This window comes from Canis lupus, chromosome X (genome assembly GCF_003254725.2).
Source record: "Canis lupus dingo isolate Sandy chromosome X, ASM325472v2, whole genome shotgun sequence".
Classification (NCBI taxonomy): domain Eukaryota; kingdom Metazoa; phylum Chordata; class Mammalia; order Carnivora; family Canidae; genus Canis; species Canis lupus.
Window position 1 is genome coordinate 77,425,631 of NC_064281.1, and position 26,878 is coordinate 77,452,508.

Here is a 26,878-nt window from a genome sequence, read left to right on the forward strand (position 1 = left end):
TTTTGACAGCCAGAAATAAGATTAATAATAATAATAATAATGTTGATAATAGTAAATTGAGAATAGAGAGAGGCAAGTGGGGATACATATAAAGATTCCCAGGAGATAAGGTTCTGGACAAAGTTGTGATATTTGCATGGCTCAGTGAAAAGAGAATATAATTTCAAGAGTCATTATTTCAATTAAAAGAGTGTCAGATCTTTGGTGATAGGTGGTGGAAAAGGCTTATAGGAAAAAGTAAAATAAATAAATTGTATTCACTACTTTTTTTCCATGTGAAAAGCTCTTTTTGATTTGATTGTGAATTCTGGGAGAGCAAGAGACCCTGTTAGTGGATTGAGGGAAAAGAGGAAGACAGAACACTGGTTTTCCAAAGAGCAGGGCAAACTGAAGGGTAAATGGAGGTGCAGATAGCCACCACAACTGAATAAAGCCTTTTCTCTGGAAAAATATATGTATAAAATATTTAACTGACATTAAAGATTAACAATGAATTAATGAAACACCAAAGCACTTTATTTATGTAGGAAGTTTTTTCTCCTTTAGAAAATATGCTGTTTTGGGACACCTGGCTGGCTTAGTCGGTGGAGCATGACTCTTGATCTCAGGGTCATCAGTTCAGGCCCCATGTTGGGTGTGAAGCTTACTTTTTAAAAAAAGGAAAAAATATGCTGTTTTAAAACTTAAAATCACTTTCATATGTGGTTTAGTCAGAAAGTAGGATCCAGTAGTTCCTCCAGATCTCTGGAGGAGTAAGTACTATGAGGGTAAAAGGAAGTGACCTTCAGGTGAGTCTCTTCTATCACCTCTTGCCAATTCACTGTGGTGAAAAGAGTCCAAGTTCAAGAATGTCATGATTAAATGGATTGCTAGGTGTCAGATGTTTCCAGTGGGACCCGATTTTCCCATCTTCCTTCCTCTGTATATGTGTGGGAAGGGGTGAGGAAAATGAAAGCCACTTGCACTTGTTGCTGACACCATGTGTCTCCCTTCTCCACTTGGGGGCTCTGATAGAGAAGGACAGTACCTTCCACCTGGCATTGCCTCTGAGTAGCTTTGTGGACTCCTTTGGGCTATTATGTTGGTTGGTACTTTGGCTTCTTTGGCTCCCAGCACCAGCTGATGCCTGATCTGAGTCCCAGTTGGGCAGGCTCTATTGCTCAGTGCTGTGGCTGTCTCCAGGGCATTGTTCTTGAGACTTCCAACAGGGCAGATTTGTGCAGTTTGGCCCATCTGGACAAGATCTTTAACAAGTAGAGCTCTGTGCAGTAAGCTCATCTCCATAGTCCACCCCCGCTACCCCCGCCTTCGGGCTGCAGTAGCCTGACACTCCAGCCCTGCCATGGAGAGTATCAAAGAGATACTCTCTGCTCCTTTCAAAGGGGTATTGCTTGTAGCCTCTCATTGATGGGCACTACCTGGACAGAAATGGGAAAACAGGAACTCTCTGCCCTCTTAATTTAATCTCCTGCCTTAAGCCAGTCCTTTAGTTTTGAATCTCATTAGCACCAGAGTTATCATTAATACCATCAGCAAGATTAACTCCTGGTCCAGCTGCCCTGGTCAGCTCAGAATGCTCTCCTCAAAGCCAAGAGACAGACAAGAAGAGTATCTCAGGGAACAGGAAAGAGCAGACAAGCTCAATAGGAAAAAGGGGGAAAGAAAGATGAGCTCTCGCTTTGAGTATAGGATTTACTTTGGTCATTAGATTTATTGACTTTCAATTTGGAACACCATTTTGACAAATTGAGGGAGGGAAGAAAGGGTATGGAGAAAGGAAACAGGGAGGGAGAGGGAGGGAGAAAGATTGGACTTACATAGTTAATTATTCTAGGTCCAGAGAAAAGGACAAGATATTTAAGAGGTCATTTGATCACCTGTCTTCCAGCTGTTAGCTCTGTACTTTAATATTCCCTTTTTATTCTTCATATTCATGTCACTTGAAAGGATTCAGAATACCAGACCCATGCTTCCCCATGTCCCAGTGGTATTTTAGGCCTGAAATGGGCTCTTCCACACCTTCTCTATTCTGACATTTCTGGTAGCTCTGACTGCTACCCTTCTTCACTGTGGAATGAGAAGGGAATAAGAGAAGGGTTAAGAAATAACTACAACTTGTAACTCTTTAACTTTTACGACTACTACCGTGAGGTTGGCAGAGCCAATGTTTTGTCCAGGATAGGGGTCTTCTATATGCCTAGTTTCTTTCCAGAAAGCTTGAAGCCTACTTTATCCTAGGCAAGGTTGGATGGCACTATTATTTGCTCACTGAAAGAAGATTAAGGAGCAAGCAGAAAATGAGGAGTCCTGGGAAATAAAGAGACTTTGGAGAAAAAGAAGAAACAAATGAAAGCCCAGGCAACAAAAGATTCTCTGAGAATAGTTTCTATATTTTACATCTACTGGGTCCTACTACCTTGAATCTCACTTTTCTTGAAAGTTTTCTAGCATTGTTGAGTAAGTTTCTTAAAGAGTAAGCATTTTTCTTTTTTTACACTCCCAAGAAGCCAAACACACTTTGCCACCATACTAGTTAGGGAATAAAACAAATATTTCTGAGAACTGGAAGCTCAGATGGATCTGGAATGGTGGCTTTTTTGAGAGTCCAAGATTCCTTCCCCAATTCTGACAGTGTTGCGCATCCTGTGAGATTGAAGACCTCTCTGTTGAGTCATATAGCAACGCCTTACCTCAGAGTAGTCCATGACTGTTTCAACCTTGCTGAGAGGTAGGGAACCTATCACCTTGCTTTCCTCCCACAGTCAAGGAAAACTGGGTCACACAGGGCATCACTTGTGGATGGGAAAGACTCCTTATTTGAGTCTGTGGTGGGAGGGACAGAAGGCAGAGTAAAGGTCAGTCTGGGTGGGAGGTGGCAGAGCAAAGAATCATACAAGTTAAGATAACAAATGCCAGAATATAGCAGCAATGGTCTGAATATTCTCCATTGGAGAATTGGAAAACAGAGAGGCTCCAGCAAGGGAAGAATACCATCCCTGCCCCAGGAACATGGCCAAATCTTACTCTTGTGAGAAATAGGATAACAAGGAGAAGAACCAGATTAGAGCAGAGAAGCCATCTTTCTAAGTACAGCCACCATTGGCATCATGCAGTGTAGACCCACATAGCTTTGAGATTGGCCATTGAGGTTTTGAGTGGGAGATCAGAAATGAATTGCCCAAGCCCCTGATGGAATCTAATGGAGGGAGAAGGCCCACTCAGGAGGAAGCAGGAAGCCAACAGCTGCACTCTCTAGCCTTCACCCTATTCACAGTGCCTGGTGAATATCTTCTGACCATAGCACTTTATAGACAACCCAGTAGAAGGTGTTGAAGATGAGGAAAGTGAAAGGGAAGACAGCCCGGGAGATGGTGTCAATCTGCTTGGCTTGGTCCACATAGAGTTTCCGCATGGTTTTTTTTTCTCTTAGAAGAGGGGCTGGAGGTTGGGGGGTGTAAATGCCAGAACCTTCCATTAGGCCTCCATCCCTTGCCTGCAAGCAGTGGCCCAGGCCATAGCCATGGAAATAGAAGCGATTCTCTCGGATGATATCTTCCTCCTGAATTACATGAAACACAGAATTTGAGGTTATAGCTCTAAGGCAGAGGAATAAAGACTAGGCCACACACAGATATCTCATAGGTGATGCTATGCAGACAGGTGGATGGGTACACAGGCCCACTGCATGCTTTTTTATGGGCACAATACTATTCATGAGATAGATGTATGCTAAGCAGCTATGCACAGTATATATGGTATATATTATAGACAAACCCCAAGCTGCAGACAAACCCCAAGCTGCCTTTTTAAAATGTATAGAATTATTTAGAGCCATTTAAAACCCAGTGACGTGCCAACCCACTGTGAGAAGGATATCTCAATGTCAAGTTATCTCTGACTGGTAATCAACAGAATAAATAGAACAATAAAACCTTTAGAATGGATAGCTAAGATATTTAGACTTGGTGAACTTGACTTTAATGACTTTCAAAAGCTGCAAAATTAATTCTCCTTGTATATAGTACCTTTAAAAATTGTTTATCTCAACTCAAAGCTGAAAATTACAAAAGCTTTAAATAACCTAGTGGGTCATCCAAATTAGGGTAAAATTGATTATTATAAATATATGTGCTTCTCTGCAAATCAGCAGATTTTGACAAAGGGTCAGTACATCTAGGATAACATTTATTATCCAGTGCACATTCCATTTATTTACAATATATGCATTATGACGAACATGTTCCCACTGGGGAAGTAAATTTTATATCTGCATTAAGAAATGTAGCAGCGGGATCCCTGGGTGGCACAGCGGTTTAGCGCCTGCCTTTGGCCCAGGGCGCGATCCTGGAGACCCGGGATCGAATCCCACGTGGGGCTCCCGGTGCATGGAGCCTGCTTCTCCCTCTGCCTGTGTTTCTGCCTCTCTCTCTCTCTCTCTCTCTCTCTCTCTGTGACTATCATAAATAAATTTTAAAAAATTAAAAAAAAACTATAAAAAAAAGAAATGTAGCAGACTACACAACGTTCATTTATCCAATAGTCAGCTGAGAACCATAAGTAGCTGTAACAGCTGAAGAGCCAGGAAGTAAGGACAGAAAGAGAGAGCTGGAAATAGAAATAGAGGGAGAATGAGAGGGAGACATAGAAGGAAATAAAGAGGGAAAAAAATGACCAAAGCCCCTAAGTCATCAATAGAGAGAGAGAGAGAGAGAGAGAGAGAGAGAGCTTTACTCATATGAGAACCCTTTAGGCCCCCATTCAGAACCTATTTACTCTTAGTGTATATACAACCCAGACATGCCTAATTTTGTCTACTTCTAAAGCACACATTGCCATCAGAAGTGATGGTTTGCAGCCTGGAAATTAGAAGACAGGTAAGTATATACCAGAACCTAAAAATACTGTAATCAAAGATGGTTACAATTTTTGAAAGTGTTGATATTCACAGGAGTAAAAGCTTCTGCTATCTAAGAAATCACCTGAAGTGAAATGTCCCCTTGTGGGATGATACCAACTACCTTCTTGATTTGCCCAGGACTGAGGTCTTCCTGAGACTCAGGACATTCAGGGCTAAAACAGAATAGTGTACATGTTTATTGAATAGATATACCATCAATACACATAAAATGTGGATGAAGTAGGTTTACACACATTGTACAGTTAGTAAGACATCATAGGGTCTTTATAATGGGATCTCTACAACTTGGTAACACATTGAAAAGTGACTTTGTAGGTGAGATATTGGTGTGGTGGGTCCCAGTAGCCCTTGATTATTACATCACTAGAAAGTTGAGCCTGTCACTGGGCATCAGGGGCAGGCAACCTCAGGCCACAGATTCACCAACAGATCCCATATTTCTCTGCTTCCTGTGGGCTCATAGGACAAACCTCGGAAAGGGCATTGGTCTTATTTACTGCCATGTCCCCAGCACAGTGCCTGGCATCTAGTAGGCACCCAGTAGATATCAGTTGAATGAATGAATGGTCAGATGAGCCACATGCTTCAGAATATAGGACAGGAAATAGCTTTGTTCTCATGAAGCCAGCATCCTTTCAGGGTCTCAAACTGAAGAGTCTACTCAGAAGAGAGTCTTACTCAGTTACAAAGTGCTTGGCAGGAAAAATGATCACTCCTTGCCCCACCCCTGCACAATGGCCTGATGCCCGTCAGCGTCTAGAAAAAGTGGCACTTTTGGCATAGGAAAGAATCTCTCTAAATCAGCCAACCAGAGAGCTTTGCTACTCAATTTTTAATTTTGCAGTCTCTGTGGAGAGAGTTATAGGTGTATAAGCCAGAGGCAATTCACTTCTGTGGCTGTGTTTTGACCCTGAGTTATAGTGGGGCAGCTTTAGCTTTCTGCTCAAAGTTACCTCCATAACCTGTCACCAAAGGCCTTGGCTCACCTAACTTGTATTTTCTAGTTCATTTTCACGCTTTTCCTGCATAGTGTATGCTGGACCCATGTTAGAAATGAAGAACCAGAGGTAAACAAAACATCTTCCAAGTAATTGAAAAATGAGGGAGTAAATAAAATTATTTGCTCTTTTGTTTTCCATTTCAGGATCCCTCACACCCCCAGTTTTCTACTACTCATTCTGTTCTCCTCAGCCCCTAAGCTAGATGATAAAGGGTAGAATATATTTGTTTGCAAAAGGTTCTGAAAGAGAAAGTTGAATCCAACAGCTATTTCTGTTTCTATAGATTTAATTACCTTTTCTTTTCTCCAATCATAGTAAATCTAAAGAGAATTATTTGGATATATTTCCCAGGCTGGAAAAAAAAGTCATCTCACATGGGATAAAAAATATGACTACTAGAGTAAGCTGCCCTTAGCTCTTTTTGATTTTAACATATTGTACCACTTGCAGTTGGGGGAGCAAAGACAAGTGGCCTAAAATCCAAGGGTGGGGGTCCCAAATATGAATATTATCTATTTAAACCAAATTATGAGGAGTGTGTATGTGTGTGTGTGGTGTGTGTGTGTGTGTGTGTGTGTGTGTGTGTGTTGGGAGAGATAATAGAGACTTAAACATCACTTTGTGGCTTCCATGGCTGTTGAAATAGAATATTTTTGTTGCAGCTATCTATAGGGGAGGAGGGCTGGGGAACTAGACAGTAAAGATATTCCAAAACCAAATTGGGGAAGGAATACACAGTGTGGGAGGTAAGGTGTGTAGATGGGAAAAAAGTGATAGGTATTCAGTGATATAATTGAGTGAATAAAAAGAAGAGACTGAAGAATGGGGGTGCTGGGAGATGGAGAGAGGCAAGTAGGGTTCTAGGACCAAACCCCTGAGAGGACTTGGCAGTATTTTGAAATTTCTTCAATTTCTCAAGTTATTCTGTGGATAATGGCAAGGCTTCCTCTCTGTCTAGCTTGAAAAAGAGCCCTCTCCAATCAGCCTGCAAATGTTGGTGGAATGGGCAATGTGGCTGCTATGTCCAGAGCCTGGTACTAGGTCCTGTTGAGGTTATAAAAAAGAAAGGCTCTTCTCTGTGAAGTATAAGCCTAGCTTGGAAGACAAAGTAGAAATATATGGAAAAGAAATTAAACTACTTTAGACAGTGACATGGAAGGAAACCACCATGCAGTAGAGATGGGTGGTTGAGGAGAGATTAGAGAAGAGCACGATTAAACCAGGAGCTGGCTGGCTCCTAAAATACTCCTAACTTGCTCCTGGCTAAGGGCTCGCGGAAAATCATGGATGCTCTCCCCTTCCCTAAGAGGACTCCTCTTAGACCAAAGGCCTTTGCTTTTCTACCTGCAATGGCAGGGCGCAGAGAGAGGTTCTGGAAATATATAAACTGCATCAACTTTTTCAGCTTGCTCAGTGACCTCCAGGATTCTTGCACCAGTTTTGCTGGGATAGAAATGGCTTTATGGAACTCAAAAAGGGACATGGGCTAATTTAGGCACAGGTTTTGATTTTCAGGTTTTATTTACATTAATATTAAGCCCAACCCACTTTCTGGCAGGATCCAGGAGCCTAAGCAGGGCCTAGGCTGCTGCTACAACGTTGTAATAATTGAGCACTGGTTATGACAGACTCCATTATGACATCAGGATCAACTTATATATGACCAGGAGGAGACGGGCTGTGCAGTTGGGGGCTGGAGAGGTGCAGGGAAGCGGACGGGACTAGGGTCAACCTGGAATAGCTCTACAGTAAACACAGCAGTCTTCTGTTGCTGAAACATCCACACAGGCAATTTAGTTAGCAAAAGGACACTGGAACTGGTTGGCAGCCTGCTCTTAATATTTTTGCAAGGTAGGAATTCAGAAGGCATCAAAATCAAAGTCCCTACAAAAATAAGATTTTGGTACTTGCGGGCAGATTTAACACAGCTAAAGGGGGTGAGGTGGAGAGTTTGCTTAGAAAAGGGAGCATTTTCTTTCTTTTTTTAAAAAAAGATTTTATCCATTTATTCATGAGAGACACAGAGAGAGAGAGAGGCAGAGACATAGACAGAGGGAGAAGCAGGCTCCCTGCAGAGCCTGATGTGGGACTCAATCCCAGGACCCCAGGACCGTGACCTGAGGCAAAGGCAGATAGATGCTCAACCACTGAGCCACTCAGGTCCCCAAGGGAGCATTTCCTTTTCTTTCCCTTCTGCCAAGTGTGTATATTTTTTCTAATCCTCAGTAATGGGATAGGAAAGGCTTTAAGTCTCTTGAAGGAATCCTACTCAAAGAGATGCAGTTGTGGATCAATCCACTAGAGGGCGTGTTTCCCAGAGCCCGACTAAAGTTCAGGCAAGAACTGATACATTCCGACAAACCAATAGATAAGGCAGGAGCCCTGCTCTTAGCAGAAAGGGATCTTCCCAGGGATATGAGATCCCGGAGGTAGTTTTAAAGATATTTTTAGTGTGGACATATAGTCGGGGCATCCCAGGAGCAGCGGGGGTGTGGGATAGTTATTACAAAGAGAGAAAAGACTTAGTGCTAGGTAGGCTGGAGCCACTGGGGTCAGATCATCATTTTCTCTCCCCTCAGAGGTCATAGTGTATCTCCTCTGGCTTTAGATCCCCCAGATTGGGCAGAAAACAAGGAGTCAGAGCTCAAGGTAGACCAGAACTGTGTCTGATGATTAAGGGGCCAGTATGTGGCTCAGCAAAGGCTTTTGACTTTGCTCATAATTAGGCACTTGCTTCTTTGAGAGTAGCCTAAGCACCCCTGTTGTCATGACCATGTATCTAGCACCCATTGTCTGGGTAATGGGGAGGGGCAAATGACCTGTTGTGCAGGGCCGCAAGCTCTCTATTTCCCCCAGGTGATCATTCTACTGTAGAAGAAATGGGGTTAACAAGAGTGAGGGAGAACAACAGCTTATACCCAACAACTCTGATACATCCAACAACTCTGATGCACCCATTGAAGAGCAAGGTGAAGGGGCAGCTGGGTGGCTCAGCGGTTTAGCGCCGCCTTCGGCCCAGGGCGTGATCCTGGAGACCCGGGGTCGAGTCCCACATCGGGCTCCCTGCATGGAGCCCGCTTTAAAAAAAAAAAAAAAAGAAGAAGAAGAGCAAGGTGAAGAAATCCAACAGCCAGAAGAGGCAAGTAGTGTTGTTTTTTTTTTTTTCAATTCCAGCTTAGCTATAGGAACCCTTTTATAATGGTCCCCTAGAAAGGCCCCCATGCCTGACTCTTGAATTCTTAACCACCAATCAAAATATGGCAATCTGGGTTATCTTCCTCCTGGGTGAGGGGAGAGCCAGGAGCAGCCATTACTAATTCTCAAAATAATCTCATATTAACTAAATTGATATTATTCTAATATGAGCTAACCTTTTTTTCAGTGGTTACTATGTATCAGGCACTGTGCCCATGTTCTCTCTTTTAAAGTTTATTTATTTATTTTTAAGTGATCTCTATAGCAAACATGGGGCTCAACCTCATGACCCCAAGATCAAGAGTCACATACACTTCTGACTGAGCCAGCCAGGGCCCTGTGTATCCATGCTCTTAATCACTCTACTAGAATGCTCTACAGGGATTAATGTCCCATTGGACATATAAAGAAATGGAATCAAAGAGGGTAAAGTACTTAGCCTATCTGTGTTCAGTTTAGGACTAGAATCCAGGGTTCCTGATTGCCTGGACTAGGCAATCCTAGACAATCCTAGACAATCATTGTTTAGTCCTTGTAGCCCTATATGGAGTCTTGGTTTATGGGAGGAGTAGTAGGGAGGAAGGAGTCCAAAGGAGAAAGGAAATGGGCCCCTCCCTAGTTATAATTACCATGCGTTGGCGTCTCTGCCTTCTTCGAAGTCGTATGAATTCCTTATGCTGACAAGAGACAAAATTGACAGCAGCGTACTCCAGGAGGGCAGAGAACACGAAGAGCAAACACACAGCCATCCAGATGTCAATTGCCTTCACATAGGACACCTGCAACATCCACCAACAGAACAATCAATCTTTTTGGAGTCCTTCTATGGCCTATCCAGTGGTTTGCCAGCCCATATCAACTGCCTGCTATTTTTCAGTTTTATCCTGAATTTCTTCTGGTTGTTAAAGAAGATTTCCACAATATGTTCCATTGCCTGAAGGCCCATATCAAGGAGATAGGGCTACCCATCATCATTCACTTCTCTGTACTCTCCACCCTCCACTCCTATCTGCCTTTCCTCCCTATACTTCTTTTCCTTTCTTTCTTTATTCTTTTCATACTTCTGTTCCTGATTCTGCTTATTATTCTTTTCATTCTTATTTTCTTCTAATTTTCTTCTTCAATAAACAGTAATGAACATGAACAGTGTATTTGTTTGCCCTCTGTTATCTCCTAGGGTCCTCACAGTTCTGATGGAAACTGGGTAGGGTTGGTTATTCCCACATGAAACATGTGAGGACACTTGAAACCTAAAGAAGAAAAGTCATAACCAAGATTACCCAGTAAGAATGTGGCAGTAGGATTTGGAGGTTCTGGGCTTTCAATTCTGTGGCACTACCATTCATCGAGGCTGCAGTCTCAATATCCAACTAGGAATTCCTTCCTTTTCCTCCACCTCCATAATTCTCTTGGCTATGGTTTTTCCTGTTGATCTTTATGAGAGGCCTTGCTGAAGAATTGAACTCAGTGGCCCAAGGAAGTACAATCCAACCCCTGGCTATGGATACTTCTTTAATTTTCAAGGTACTGTTGGCCTCTACCTATCCAGTTCTTAGGGCTCTCCCACTACTTGCCTTGGAAGCCTTTAAGTACTTTCCCCTCCCATTTCCTTCATAAAGATTGAACACTTACCTCCCCTAGAGTGGGGTTTTGGCTGGATGGGGCTGGGAGGAGTATAGAACTTAGGTTTATGAAGTCCTATCACCACCTCAGCCAGATGGATTCCTTACATAGTTTTGAGCTGCTGAGCCCACCTCATAGGGCTCCCCAGTAGGAGTAGGATTCATGACAGACAACCTCTTTCACCAGTTTTGTTGAACAGTGAGGGTACTACAGTTTCCAGGTAAGGAGCAGGTCTCACTGGATAACCTTAGTGGTTCTTAACCTGTGATGCCCCCTTCCACCTCACCTCCTCACCTAAGTGGCATTTGGCAATTTTTAGAAACATTTTTTGGTTGCACAATTTTGGCAAGGGTTATTACTGGCATCTAGTGGATGGAGGGCAGATCCGCTGCTAAACATCCTACAATGCACAGTAATTCCCCCGGCACACATATATACATACATACACACAACAATTATAAGGTCTAAAATGGCAATAGTGCTAAGGTTGAGAAAACCTGCCCTATCTATCTCTTTTAAGGCAATTCCAGTTAGGTGGTAGTGGTGGGTTTCTAGGAATCCCTGATTAAGTATCCCTTAGTGTTTCCACTTTGCCACCTATTAAGAGGGCATCCTATTTCATTCACCATCTCCCAGTCCCACTGTGTCCCCAGGGATTTCGAGTAAGTGCTATGAAAATCTATAATGAGGTAATGACAAGGGAGGTCCATAAAGGCTTTGGACCATCAAAAGAAAAGGACACCTTGAGCTGCAAGAATAAAACCTTATTAATAATGAGTCAATAATGCACCTTAAATATCTGTGGAATGAGTCAATAATGCACTTTAAATATCTGTGGAATCTGTCCACTCACTATCCTAGCTCATTTGAATGACTCAAACACTTTCCCAAATGGTCTCCCTGCATCCATGTTTGCCACCTCCAATCTGTTCTCCAGACAGCAGTCAGAGTTTTGTTTTCAAAATGTAAATCTGATTATATCATTCCTCTGTTTACAACCCTTCATGGCTCTCCATTATTTTTAGGATATAGTCTATGCTCCCCTTAGCATGACCTCTAGCCCCTGCCTACTTCTTCAGCCTCATCTTGCCTCTTGCAGTCTGTATGCTGCCATGACAAATTATTTCCGTAATTTCCCAAGGAAACAATCTCTCTGTGTGTCTCTTTTAACTTGATAACTTTTAAATGTTCACTTTAGATACCACATCCTGTGGGAATCCTTCCCTAATCATACCAGTATGGACTGGTTGCCCTTGCTATATGTTGGTTGCCCAAGTTACCTACACCTTCTTAGCATCCATCAAATACACTTGGCCATTTCCCTAACTAGATTGTGAGCTGTTTGATGGCAGGGACTGTTTCTACTGTGTTCACTCTTCTATCCCCAGGCCTAGTTGAGTGGCCGGCACATAGCAAATATTTTTTGAATGGATGGATGGATGAGTGGATGCTTTAGCAATGTATTTGTCTCTGTGGGCTTCAGTTTGCTCTTTTGGCCCTCCTCACTATGACCTGCCCCTGAAGCAGTGGGCCATTTAGGGCATAGGTTCTCAAGAAAATTGTGTCCCTCCTCCCTGCTGCAACTTTAGGTCTAATATGTCAGTCTCTGGCAGAAACTTCCATTGAGCCCTTCCATCCTGTTTTGAGCTACCCAGAGTTGTGTAGACTAAGAGCTGCCAAAGAGATAGTCATCAATACCTTTGGGAGCCCCCATAAAGGCAAGGAAGGAGTGGTTTACCTGGGAGCATGAGGACTGACCATCCCTGCTGAGTTCCATTACAAGTGAGCTTCTGCTTCTCTCATCCTGGACACTAGAGTTGTATTGGGAGTGAAATTGCTGTGCCTTTTAGAAGCCCCTGAATTTGTCCCATCTCTTTCCTTAGGGCTCCCACTAAATCTAACATTGCACAAACTCAAGGGAGCTTTCTCAGTCCATTGCTTTGTGGGCTGGCCAATGAGTCTAGTTTGGGGTAAATGCCTACATATTTTGCTTACTAGCCAGTGAGGCCACAAAAAGTCATCAAAATCTGATGAGAAGACATCAAATACTGCAAACAAACAACCCTCCAACAAAGTCCATTTTTTTCCAAATCAGGACACTAAGTGAGTCCTAGGAGCAGACAGATTGTACTTGCTCACAGGAGGGGATTGGAAAAGGAAGTTCTCTTGGCAAGAATAAGGCACTAATTGCAACCTCCCTGGGTTAGAGAAGAATCTCCTTGCATGGTAGCTGCAATAAACTAGGGCAGGTTTCTAAGGTCTGAACTACTTTCCTGCCTCTGGTCTTCCTACAAGGCTACTACCACAACATGGCCATCACAGCCCCCCTGGTCCTTTGCTCCATTTGTCTTACACAGCCTCTCCAATACGCCTGTCCATTTAGGAAACACATTTATAGGAAATACTTTCTGACAACTTCCCCTGAGACACCTGATTCTAATCAGAGTTTTGTTATCGTTTATCACTAAAGGCCTTTGGATTACCTCAAAAGGTTTCTAGCAACTCAAAAACAATTGGGAACATCACTGGCTGTTTTAGCCCTAGGTCCACCGTTCCATTCTTTTCACCCAGATACCTAACAATTATAATTGTCTATGTTAATACATTATCTTTTTTCTTGCAATAACCCTATGGAAGATATAATATTCTTATTCCCATGTCACAGGTAAAGAGACTGAAAGGTTAAGGAATTACCTAAGATTGCCATCAGTAAATGATGAGGCTGGGACTTAAACCAAAATCTGCCTGACTCCTATCTCCTACTCTTAACCACTACATCACCAGCATGGCAAATTTGTAAATTCACTATGGATGCTCCATTACCTCCTGTTTAAGTCCCCTGTAAATATCTTCTTAGGCATAAACACTGGGAGATGGGAGATCACAGGGCCTAGTTCCCATCAAATCAAAATGAGAGGGCATATGTTCACAGTAAGATCCACAAGTAACTATGTTGCATTTGCTTCCCATTATTTCTCCATGGCCTAGAACAGTGTCTGGTACATAGTATATGCTCAATAAGTATTTATTAAATGAGTGAATCAGCTTACTCCTAAATTTTCAGAGCCTTGCTGACTGTAAGGACATTGAGGTGGCCTCTAAATTCCCTACATGAAGACACAAGGCAGGGAGAATCTGGGCCCAGTCTCATAAGCACAAATCTCTCTGTGTAATCAAAGCATCGCCAGGCCACAGACATTTAGAATCCATTGACTTTAACTGCCATTTCCTCACTCCAAAAGAATGGGCATTATCTCTAGATCTCTAGAGAGCATAATAGTGTCCAGCTTCTGACATAATAAGAGACAGATGTTGGTTTAAAATCCTTATATTTGGGCCTTTATAAGTCCCGCTGAGTGGCTCAGTGGTTGAGTGTCTACCTTTGGCTCAGGGCATGATCTCAGAGTCCCAGGATGAAGTCCCACATCAGGCTCCCTGTGTTGGAGCCTGCTTCTCCCTCTGTCTATGTCTCTGCCTCTCTCTGTGTGTCTCTCATGAATAAACGATCTTTAAAAAAATAAAATCCTTATATTTTGGGGTGCCTGGGTGGCTCAGTCAGTTAAGCATCTGCTTTTGGTTTAGGTCATGATTGCAGAGTCTTGCGATCAAGTCCTGCATCAGGGACTCTGCTTCTTCTTCTACCCCTTCCCCTGGCTTGTGCTCATTTTCTCTCTCTTGCAAAAATAAACTCTTAAATAAAATAAAATAAAATAAAATAAAATAAAATCCTTATGTATTTTTTTTTGTTTCCTATGGGTCATGCCCTTTGGGCTGTATTCACCTCATCAATACCATGAGAGAATGGGAATTTCTACTTGCTAAGAGTCTTTTGATTTGGACATGCTAGCATTTCCTGATGAAAGTCAAAGTAAGTCAGACACTGTCTCCGTCATTCCCTAGCCAGACAATACCCACAACCCCAGCTTCCACAACATTAGCAATATCATTAGCAGTATACTGTAGGGGAAGAGAAAACTCTGGCCACCTTCTCTTGCTCAGTGGCTCTCCTCTACCTTAAATCTAAGGCAAATAGCAGAAGAGAACAAAGGATGAATGGGTAATGGGAAGCTCTATAGCAAGCAAGTTCCTTGCATGTCTCTTCACCTTAGGCAAAGAGGCCCGAGAGCCAGAGCTCTGAGTTGTCATGGTGAGCACAGTAGTGATGCCTAGGCTCACACGGGCAGGGGCAGCATCCATGTTGATCCAGAAGGAGACCCAGGACAGGATGACGATGAGTAGGCTGGGGATGTACATCTGAATCAGATAGTAGCCCATCTGCCGTTCCAGGTGAAACTTTACCTCGATGCAGGTGAATTTCCCTGCAAGGAAAGAGGTGAGATATCAGGCCTCAGGTCCCCAGCCTGGAGCTGAGCACGAGGGGCAGGACTGACTAGGGCATCCCTATCTCTGTGGGCTAGCCTCTGGGTACCTCAACTGGGCAAAAAAAGGGCCTTTCAAAATGGCCCCAGGGAGCATCAGATGTACGTTCTGAGGAAGCTCTCAGACTTGACCTCTTGCTCTAAACACTAGTTTCCAGCAGTGTGCCTTCCACTTGACCATACAGCAAGAGGATTAAGAACAGAAGGGCTCCAGAGCCAGACTGCCTGGGTTTGAATCCTGAAACCTTCCACTCACTAGCTGTGTGACAGACAAACACCCAGGCTATATGAGCTGCAGTTTCCTTGTCTGTAAAACAGAACAACAACAATATCAACTCCATCATTGTAGGAATTAAATAATGTATCTGGGATGTTGAACATTTAGGTAGTTGATACTATCATTATTAATAAAGCAATGAATTTAGACTCTGCCTAAATCTCAGCAGCCTTGCTTGAGCTTGCTGCTACCCCAGAAGCTCTAGCAACAATGATTCACTGAAATAAACACGGCCTGTGTCTCAAGCAAGCGATAAAAGCTGGATAGGAAATATCTGGAGTGTCTAACAGAGACCAGATCTCAACAGTGGGCAGAGGGTGCCCAGAGAATGTGAGACAGCAGCATTCTATTCCACCACCAAAAAGTGCATTGGTCCAAAGCACATGTACCAGTGCTCTGCCTCCTCTGCCAGCCATCTTCATTTTACCTAGATTCCTATGCCCTGAGGCTAAGAAAACCTAGCTCAGAGCTTCTCCCCATGGCAGGGGTATAGGATAACCAAAGCCAAAAGCAGAGAATGTGTATATTGCTATTTTATTCTGGGCTAGGCTTACTCTTATCAGATCTGATTCCTCAAGGCTAGTAATTTCATCAATGGTTGATTATGGCTTTTACATACTGTGTGATGCTGTGATCTCCTACTCTTCCCTGAGTCCACCTCACTCCAGGCTTCTTGTTATGACATATCTTTGCTAGGTATCCATATTTTCTTTCCTTCCTTTCTTCCTTCCCTCATTTTACCTATCTATCATCTATCTATCTACCTATCTATTTTTGGTAGTGGTGGTTTTATTTTATTTATCTTTTAAATTTTATTTAAATTCAACTTGCCAACATAAAGTATAACACCCAGTGCTCATCTTATTGTGTGCCATCCTTAATGCCTGTCACACAGTTACCCTATGGTGGTTTTATTTTAATTACAAAATTAAAACTTATTTAGTATAAGAAAAAAGTGAGAATTAGAGAAAAATAATGCTTATAAGTTCAATGATATTTATAAGCTCACATTTATCAAGCCCTACTAAGTGCCCTGACTTTATATAGTTTATCTTATTGAAATTCCATAGCAACTATTTGGAGCAGGTGAAATCATTATTTCCCATTTTACATATAAGGATACTGAGGCTCAAAGAGATTAACTTATGTTTCTCAAGGGTACCCAACTTATAGATAGTGGAGCTATAATTCAAATTCAGCTTTATCTAATTCCAAAGTTCTTGGTTTTATCCATTGTATCACTCAAAGTTAGCAACATTTAGTGCTATTTCCTCCCAGGATTTTAAACACATATTTTTGTTTTTTTTTTCTTTTACCACAATATAATGATTCTGTGTATACAAGTGTGAATCTTAGCCTTTTCCACTTGTACTTTCCATGTTGATATAAGCATTTTGCAAGTATCCTTTTTAACATCTGGATAATATTCCACCAAGCACACTGTGTCATTTATTTAACCTCCGTCCTGTTAGTGGATATTTAGAACAGTGCCAAGTTTTTGCTAGTATAAGCAGTGATCTAGTATTTTGGAATACTTCCTTATAATAAGTTCCAAGGAGTGGGATTCCTGGATGAACATTCCTAGATCAACATGTAGGGGAAAAATTTTTAGCTTTTACAGTTTTTCAAAGTATGCCCCCCTGGACCATCTGCATCAGAATCCTAAGGATGCTTGTTCAAATGCAGATTTCTGGGCATCACTCCAAGTGCATATAATCAGAATCTCTGAGAGGCAGAGCCCAGTAATCAACATTTTAACAGGGTCCCCAGGAAAATGTAATGCACAGCAGAGTTTGAACACCACTGACCTATATACAAATTGCCATTTTTCTCCCCAATAAAGGTTCTACCAATTTCCACTCCCACCAGCATTTCTAAATTCATGGCCTGTTCCTCTCCCTACTTTGCACACACTATATACACCAACACACATATTGAGAGGGTGGCACCCAAAGCATGTCAGCATGCCATAGGAAGTAGGTATCCAGGATCTCCCCTCTTGAGCCTCTGGCTTCTATCTCAGGGTCATAGCACTTTGTTTCCAAGTTGCCAGGGGAACTGAGGAACAAGTAGCTCTTCAGGAAGCTACAGGGAGCAGATGTTTAGGCTGGAAAAGCAACCTTTCTCCACTTCCTGGCCCACATTTCACACCTGGGAAAACAGCCAGTTCAAGAATTGGGCAATGGTGGTTGTGGTTTGAGATGTGGATAGTAAACCTGCCAGTGCCCTAAAGTCTAATGCTTCGTGATTTAGCTCAGCCATTGGCTACTCCCAGATGTAGATTCCCCACCTTCCACAGGCTGGGCCCAGGACAGGTGAGACACTCCTGCCACTTATTGGGATAGGCCCATTTCCTCTGCAGCATGTGAAAGGGACTAAAATACAGGCTTTGGAATTAGATCTGGATTTGAATTCTAAGTCAGCCGTTTTCTAGGTGTGTGACTTGGGCAATTGATTTAAAATAGGGCTGATAATTCCTACCATGATGAGATAAGGCATATAAAGCACTTAGCACATCTGGCACTTTCAATAAAAACTGGCTGTCTTGCCCCCTTCCCTCCCATCTGGAGGCCCTTCTGTGGCTCACAGTCAGTAAAGATCCTGGTTTTTACCTGTGTTGTAGTGCTTGGTACAGTAGCCTAGGTCCTTCTCATCTCGCAAGATAAACTGGGGCAGAGTCAGCCCCTCAGCCACTTGGACAGCGGGAGCATCTTCCAGCCACTCAAACACGAGGTCATTCATGGTGTAGCCAACTAAAAGTGACAGAGATGGCAGAGGGCTGCAGAATGTGGTGCTGGGTGGGGGTAGGGAAAGGGTTAGAACTAGCAGAAAAGAACAGATGAGGAGGTAAGGCCTAGGTTTTAGGAACTTCATGCCCATCTTGGAAGGGGAAATCTTTCTGAAGAGGGTACTTGGTCAAGTGGACCCATCCTAAGTAGGTAAATCAGAAAGACTCCAGACTCCTCTTCTACCTAGTTCTCAAGCTTTAAAAAGGCACAGAGAGAAATTATTCTGGCAGACCTAGGAAAGCAGGTCGAAAGAGTTGGAATGATGTCAAGGAACCCAGCTGGGAACCTCCTGCCATATCTCAAATCCAGGGGAGTAAGCATGTGTACTGGCCACATGTCTTGAGCTGAGCCAGCCTCAGAGTCAGGGCTTCTGCAACCTCACCCCAGGGAGGAAAGAGCTATTTATACCCTGCCAGTCACGCATGGGACAATGTGCACACCACAGACTCCTAGCCAGGGCCCTGAACTGGGGCAGATTGAGAGTTAACATCTGAACATGCCAAGTTGCTCACAGATAGCTAGCAGTTTGTCAAAGCTCCTACCATTTTATGACCATATTCACACATGTCAAGTAGAAATGGGAGAAGAAACACTGAGGCTCACAGATGTCCAGTGTAGGGCCTTGACTCAAAGTAGCTATGTGACTCGGGGCAACTCATTCTTCCTTCTGAAAAATGCTCCACCTACTTTTCAGAGTTGTTTTGAGGCAGCCATAAGAACCTGAATGTGTTTCTTCCAATGGATAGTCTTTCCTCCTTTATCGAATATTAGTTGCCCATAAAGTTCAGGGTCCACTTCTGGATTCTCTATTCTGTTCCACTGATCTATGTGTCTGTTTTTGTGCCAGTACCACACTGTCTTGATGACCACAGCTTTGTAGTACAACCTGAAATCTGGCATTGTGATGCCCCCAGATATGGTTTTCTTTTTTAAAATTCCCCTGGCTATTCGGGGTCTTTTCTGATTCCACACAAATCTTAAAATAATTTGTTCTAACTCTCTGAAGAAAGTCCATGGTATTTTGATAGGGACTGTATTAAACGTGTATATTGCCCTGGGTAACATTGACATTTTCACAATATTAATTCTGCCAATCCATGAGCATGGAATATTTTTCCATCTCTTTGTGTCTTCCTCAATTTCTTTCAGAAGTGTTCTATAGTTTTGAGGGTATAGATCCTTTACATCTTTGGTTAGGTTTATTCCTAGGTATCTTATGCTTTTGGGTGCAATTGTAAATGGGATTGACTCCTTAATTTCTCTTTCTTCAGTCTCATTGTTAGTGTATAGAAATGCCACTGACTTCTGGGCATTGATTTTGTATCCTGCCACGCTACCGAATTGCTGTATGAGTTCTAGCAATCTTGGGGTGGAGACTTTTGGGTTTTCTATGTAGAGTATCATGTCATCGGCGAAGAGGGAGAGTTTGACTTCTTTGCCAATTTGAATGCCTTTAATGTCTTTTTGTTGTCTGATTGCTGAGGCTAGGACTTCCAGTACTATGTTGAACAGCAGTGGTGAGAGTGGACATCCCTGTCTTGTTCCTGATCTTAGGGGAAAGGCTCCCAGTGCTTCCCCATTGAGAATGATATTTGCTGTGGGCTTTTCATAGATGGCTTTTAAGATGTCGAGGAATGTTCCCTCTATCCCTACACTCTGAAGAGTTTTGATCAGGAATGGATGCTGTATTTTGTCAAATGCTTTCTCTGCATCCAATGAGAGGATCATATGGTTCTTGGTTTTTCTCTTGCTGATATGATGAATCACATTGATTGTTTTACGGGTGTTGAACCAGCCTTGTGTCCCAGGGATAAATCCTACTTGGTCATGGTGAATAATTTTTTTAATGTACTGTTGGATCCTATTGGCAACTAATATTCGATAAAGGAGGAAAGAATATCCATTGGAAGAAAGACAGTCTCTTCAATAAATGGTGCTGGGAAAATTGGACATCCACATGCAGAAGAATGAAACTAGACCACTCTCTTTCACCATACACAAAGATAAACTCAAAATGGATGAAAGATCTAAATGTGAGACAAGATTCCATCAAAATCCTAGAGAAGAACACAGGCAACACCCTTTTTGAACTCGGCCATAGTAACTTCTTGCAAGATACATCCACGAAGGCAAAAGAAACAAAAGCAAAAGTGAACTATTGGGACTTCATCAAGATAAGAAGCTTTTGCACAGCAAAGGATACAGTCAACAAAACTCAAAGACAACCTACAGAATGGGAGAAGATATTTGCAAATGACATATCAGATAAAGGGCTAGTTTCCAAGATCTATAAAGAACTTCTTAAACTCAACACCAAAGAAACAAACAGTCCAATCATGAAATGGGCAAAAGACATGAACAGACATCTCACAGAGGAAGACATAGACATGGCCAACATGCACATGAGAAAATGCTCTGCATCACTTGCCATCAGGGAAATACAAATCAAAACCACAATGAGATACCACCTCACACCAGTGAGAATGGGGAAAATTAACAAGGCAGGAAACAACAAATGTTGGAGAGGATGCGGAGAAAAGGGAACCCTCATACACTGTTGGTGGGAATGTGAACTGGTGCAGCCACTCTGGAAAACTGTGTGGAGGTTCCTCAATCAGTTAAAAATATACTTGCCCTACGACCCAACAATTGCACTGTTGGGGATTTACCCCAAAGATACAAATGCAATGAAACGCCGGGACACCTGCACCCCGATGTTTATAGCAGCAATGGCCACGATAGCCAAACTGTGGAAGGAGCCTCGGTGGATAAAGAAGATGAATGGATAAAGAAGATGTGGTTTATGTATACAATGGAATATTACTCAGCTATTAGAAATGACAAATACCCACCATTTGCTTCAACGTGGATGGAACTGGAGGGTATTATGCTGAGTGAAGTAAGCCAGTCGGAGAAGGACAAACATTATATGTTCTCATTCATTTGGGGAATATAAATAATAGTGAAAGGGAATATAAGGGAAGGGGGAAGAAATGTGTGGGAAATATCAGAAAGGGAGACAGAACGTAAAGACTGCTAACTCTGGGAAACGAACTAGGGGTGGTGGAAGGGGAGGAGGGCGGGGGGTGGGAGTGAATGGGTGACGGGCACTGGGGGTTATTCTGTATGTTAGTAAATTGAACACCAATAAAAAATAAATTAAAAAAAAAAGAACCTGAATGTGAAAGTGGCTTATGCACTCGAAAGAGCTGACAACATGGGACACATTCTACCCATCACTATTATTATATGTTGGAAACAGCCTGACAAATCTCTGAGGATTAAGTGGATGTGTATTGATTTCACAGTCTCACCTTACTCAGGAGATGGGGTAAGAGTACACATAGGTGATGGTCCAGCCTTGTTGTCCTTTGACTTCTCTGCAATTGGGGCAGCCCCCATAAGCTGGCAGCCCTGCCACAGAGTAGCCCTTTGCTGACTTTGCTACCCTGGGCACTGTTGTATACGTAGAACTGTCTTCTCCCACTTCTCTACAAAAGTTATCTGTGTTCATGTGGAACCAGAGTTCAAGAGTACCCCCTCTGCCAACTCTGGCATTTTTATAGGTAGTTTTGAATGTCTTAACTCACAGAGAGTAAAGGTAGAATTATCTCAGGCACTGTGAGAGGGGATATCTTTAGGCAGAGGAGGTGTCCTTCAAATGCCCCTCCCCTAACAACCAGCACAAGCACATTTGTATGTAAAGCTGGTGCTGTCCCATTCCCCAGGCCCGCAGAATAGCCAAACCAGTAAATAGTGTGAGGATGGAAAAACATATTGGGTTGGGTGTTAGTGAGTCCTGGCTCCTAGTCTCATCTATGCCAACAGTTGACTGTGTGTGCTTGGATAAGTCCTGATTCTGGGTTGCCCTTTTCTCATTTGGAACATCATGGGATGGGGTTAACTACCTGATATTCCAGACCTTGCTCTGTGACTCTCTAGAGACACTTACAGCTCTCCAGCTGCATGGTGCATGTCTGGATGTCCATGGGGAAGTTCTTGAGGTCCATTGGGCAGGATAAAATGAGGGTCAGCCTGGCAAGGACAGCAAAAAAGAAATGACATCAACTTACTGGGACCTGGTATGGTACAGGGGATCCTTTTCCCACCCCTCAGCCTCTATCTGGCTGCTTCCCCTTGACCCAAACTCTCCTCATCAGGTGCACCTGATGCTGTAGAGCACATTCCCATTCTTGAAGATGCGCAGTAACTTGTTGTCTGTGGTCACCTCATGGAAGTTGGCCCCTTTCTCATTGGCAAAGAACAGGTCTGGCTTCCAGATAGAATCCAGCATAGAGGGATCGAGGTCCAAAGAGTCATCAGGATATTCTTGGTAGGCTAGGCGCGGATCATTCCACTGTTGCCGCAAGAAGACATTCACCCGATAGTCCTGGGAGGGTGTACAGATGGGCCCATCAAAGGCAATACTATTCCAGGAGCCCAGCAAGCCTACATGGGAAGGAGGACCATGAGGAAGAAATGCTGGGAGTGCATCTCAGAGGCAGTAGGCATTTTTCACTGGAGAAGGAGCCTGCTTTTGTGCTGATATGGCAAAGATGGGAAGGGGGAAAGCATTTATTAACCACTTACTATGAGCTGGGTTCTTTGCTAAGGCTTTCTTTATAGGCATCATTTCATTTAAATATTACACCAACACTGTGAGGAGGGTACTGTTATGGTCCCTATTTTACAGATGAGGAAACTGAAACAAGGGGAGATTTAAACAACCTGTTACACAACTATTAGATGGTTGTCAGAATTTGAACACAGGGTTGTCTGATTCTGAAGTCTGTGTTCTGTACCAAGCCACTTCCTATGCTTGACCATCTGTTCATTAGGCTAGTCTGCCTTTAGCCACTGAAACCCCAGGCTGGGGAAAGATATCTCCCAGTGACCAACTTCAGACATCTCATGACCACAAAGCAGGGAGAGGACAGTAGAGGGAGGAAAGTCTTGATATCTGGTGGGTTTCTTCCATTCACACAAGAATGGAAACAGGGAATAGGGAGACTTCTTACCATAGTAGTCTCGGTGACAGAGCCAAAACTGTTGATGAAGATGTTGCAAGTCACATTCACAGGTGGGCCTAAGGGTCGCAGAACACAGCCATATCAGCAGGGCACTCCAAAAGGCCGCAAGCAGTTTCCAGGACTCCCTCCCTGAGCTTGAGGCCAGGGCACTGCTAGAAGACAGTGCCAGCTATATAGGCCCATAAGCAATAGGGAAGGGAAGCTCCTGAACTGTTAGCGTTATCCCTGTATGTCCAGCCTCCTGTCCTTGGGGTAGCCAATAGGGCCTGGCATGGCAGTGTGTTCCCAAAAGAAGTGGAGAAGAAAGCGTTTTTGTAGGAGGACTGCTTCTTACCTTTAAAATTGGGTCGAATCCTAGCATCATATCCAGATGTTCGCCCCATAAGCTTGTCCAGGAAATCAGAGGGGGACATGGGCTGGGGTCCCTTGGTCCCAGATTTCATTTCCTCTTTTGCCAAGGCCACCCTAGACAGGAGAGATAAGGAAGTCTGAGGACAATTGTATTCTACATTTATCACAGACCCTCTCATTTCCTGTCCCCACACACCTCTGGCTGGTCTCCCCATCAGGCAGGAAGATAGGAGAAAATGGGACTCTGGGTTCCATGTGGCTGCTGTAATATTTTGGCTTAACCAAAGATGGGAAGGACTCAAGGACAATTTGCATCTCTGAGAGTTGGTTTCAGTTGCTTGGCCTTCATACTGAACTGCTAGCAAATAGGGATCCAGCTTCTAGAGAGGGAAGCTTGGCTTCTGGTGTTTGCTCTAGCAGGAAGCTATGTTTTGGCCTAGACCTTAGTTCATGGTTGGGGCAGCAGCAGGCTTGTAAACTCACTTTGGCAACAAAATAGATGAGGAAGCAGGGCTCTAGGAGTATGAGAAAGACTCCAATAGGATGGTTATGCTGAGAAGGTCAAATTCCATCTTTTCCCCCCAACAGCTTGATTTTGAGGAAGAGGCCAGTGTGCTTTGGCCTAACCTAGAGGCTGGCCCTTTTTCCCTGACAATTTTCCTTCTAAGAGCAGCAAAGTCCCTTCCACATGCTTATCTGCTTACCAGCCAATAGCCAGATTAGGCATCAGGAGCTCAGCCTTGAATGGTGGGATAGGGCTCAGGGCTAAGCTCAGGCTAGACTCCTGGCTGGGTCCACTCCTCCTGCTCCATCCTGCCATCATCTTTATGCTAGTCACTAGAGCTAGCTCCCCCACTGCCACTACTGTTGCCACACTCTGGGGCTGGGAGGCAGGGTTAATGCTGTCCTTCTGGGTCTAGCGCTCTTTGAGCCAATGGGCCCCTGATTAACAATGCATCTATATACCATGCCATATAGATCATATGCACTAGGAGCAATAAAATAATAAAAATAGCTAAGGCACCATGCTATACACTTTATTTACCTTATCTAGTTTAGTCCTCATGTTGGTCCTCTCAGATAAGGCTTATTATGATCCCTCTTATATAGATGAGGGTCAGCAAGTAAAGTGACATTTGTGATCACATAGCTAGTAAATGGTAAAGCCAAGATTCTAACCCAGAGCTATTAACTTCAATACTAAGTCCATCTATCACAATGCTATGATGCAAGCAGCCCAGCATGGGCTGCCAGGGAACCAGAGTCTGGAAGGTTAGTGGAAACCACATTCTGACCTCCTAGTATCCTGCCTCCTTGAATCCTCTGAACAGGAAGAAGCCCTTACCCTGGGAACAAAGGCCACTGTGGCCCCAAGCAGGGGCTGCCAGAGCAGGTGGCTTAAGCAGGCTCTGAAAATCCGAGGAGGCTGGCAGTGGTGCTAGAGCAAGCAGAAGTCTGTGACTTCACCACAGGGTGTCCTTGCTGGCCAGGTGCTTCTCCTGGCTGCCTGCCACCTGCCTGCTGGGAGACCACATGGCGCTGTACATGGGGCAGCCAGACTCTTCTTGCCACCATCTTCAGCCCCATTCTCAGGTCACCTGTCCCAGTAGTCCCAGCCCCAGGACCCTGTAACAGGCTGTGGGCTTAGCTGTCTTGGGCCCCAATTCCTGTCACAGAGCTTTTCTGGGGCTACCTTGTCTGTGGACCTGAGAAGAGAGTCACTGGATGCAGCCCCTTTTTCCTCCCTTTCATTCCTGGAAAGTCCCAAATACTGGCAGGACCCAGGAGGTTCTGGAGCTGAAAATCTTGCTCATGCAAGGCCCTGGGGTGAGGTAGGGGAGAATTCTGATTCTGCTAGTGGGTGCAGACCTTGGACAGGTCACTACCCATCTCTAGGACTCAGTTTCCATATTTACAATGATGGACCTTGACTCCAGACTTTCTAAAGTCCTGTTTTGCTCTAATTGCTCAGGTGGGAATTCTACCACCAAAGCTAGGGCCTTGAGGTAGTCTCTCCTCCAGGAGGGCCAATGAGCCCCAGCTGCATTCCCCCCTCTGCCTGCATCCTCCTATTGACTCCAGCTGAGCTGCCATTCTACTTTGGGCTACTTTTCACTCTTAGGAAGTTCGCTGCCCCACACATATTGCCAGCCAATGTGTTCGCAAGCTGTGAGGCAGGAGGTGCCTTGGAGACAAGTAGTCCTGGTGTGCTTTTTTGAATTAAGAGGAGGAAGAGGATATTGCAGTGGCACCTAGCCCAACCTTGGGAAGCACTCTTCTTAAGACCAGTTCAGCCCAAACCACAGTCACCTTTCCTCTTCAACTCACCCCATCCACCCAGACTGGCTCCTGGTCTCATGAGAAAGTGGGAATGGGTAGGGGGACATTTACAGGGAGCCCAAAGCATATCTTGCCCTCAAAAACCCAGAATATGACTTCTACTCAGTGCCCCTTTGAGGACAGAAAGCAGCCAGGCGTGCACAGGCAGGGTGACTGCACAGGAGACAAGGTTTCCTCAGCCCAGGTTCATTCTGATACAGTTTAGGGCAAACCCCTGCTACCCGAAGCCTCTTTGGTGGGCAGCTGACAGATGTTGGTGTCATTTTTAGGAATCTGAGCAGTGTGTGGCCATGCTGGTGGGAAGACAGGAAAGGATGGCAAGACAGATGGCGTCCGTTCTGGGGCTCAGCTACCTAGCCCCTACCCAGGCCCAGGAAGCTCTCACCCATGCAGAAGGCTTCCCACCAGCTCTGGGGCTTTGGCATTCCTCATGAAAGGCTCCCTGGGTCCTGACTGGGGGAGGGTGTGCCTGACCTGGAGCCCTCCAGATTGTGGGCTTTTTGTAAACTTAGAGGAAACTGTACCAGAAGCCCCTGCTGCCCCCAGCCAGTGTTTGCATGCACTCCTTCTCACCCCAACTCAGCTCACCTGAAGAGGACCTGCCCTGGCAGGGTCCAGAGGAGAAGGAAGGAGAGGGTTACAGGAACGAGAGTTGTCATTCCGCAGGGACTCTGGAGCAGTTTCTTAGCCTGGCTGCCAAGGTGAGAGGGATATCTCAGCAAAGGGGAACGCTGCAGAAAATACAGAGCCTTCCTCCAACTTGGTCTGCTCACAAGGAGCCCGTGGGGCTGGGCTAAGAGTTGTGCGCTCTCTCTCCTCTTCTGCTCTTTTCACCAGTCAGGGGCCAGAACTATTCCCCTGGAAATGATCCTGACACAGATAACCCTACCCTACCGGCTCTTGCTCTAGCTCGCCTGGGGTTCTGGAGGGCCTCAGCCTGCCTCCTAGGGAGCTGAAGGAGATTCTCTTTGGGCA

The 26,878-nt window shown here is 44.2% G+C and overlaps 1 protein-coding gene across 1 annotated transcript; it reads right to left on the minus strand.

Annotated features, from left to right (window-relative positions):
• Positions 1-555: 555 nt before the first annotated feature.
• LOC112649363 (glycine receptor subunit alpha-4) lies at positions 556-26,878 on the minus strand. Its single transcript, XM_025431583.3, has 9 exons — positions 26,492-26,878; positions 23,547-23,677; positions 23,201-23,268; positions 22,349-22,572; positions 22,135-22,217; positions 18,006-18,146; positions 14,842-15,056; positions 9,744-9,893; positions 556-3,559 (listed from the first exon to the last, which is right to left on the minus strand). The coding sequence occupies exons 1-9, from the start codon at positions 26,560-26,562 to the stop codon at positions 3,269-3,271; spliced, it is 1,374 nt and encodes a 457-aa protein (XP_025287368.1). The 5' UTR covers positions 26,563-26,878; the 3' UTR covers positions 556-3,268.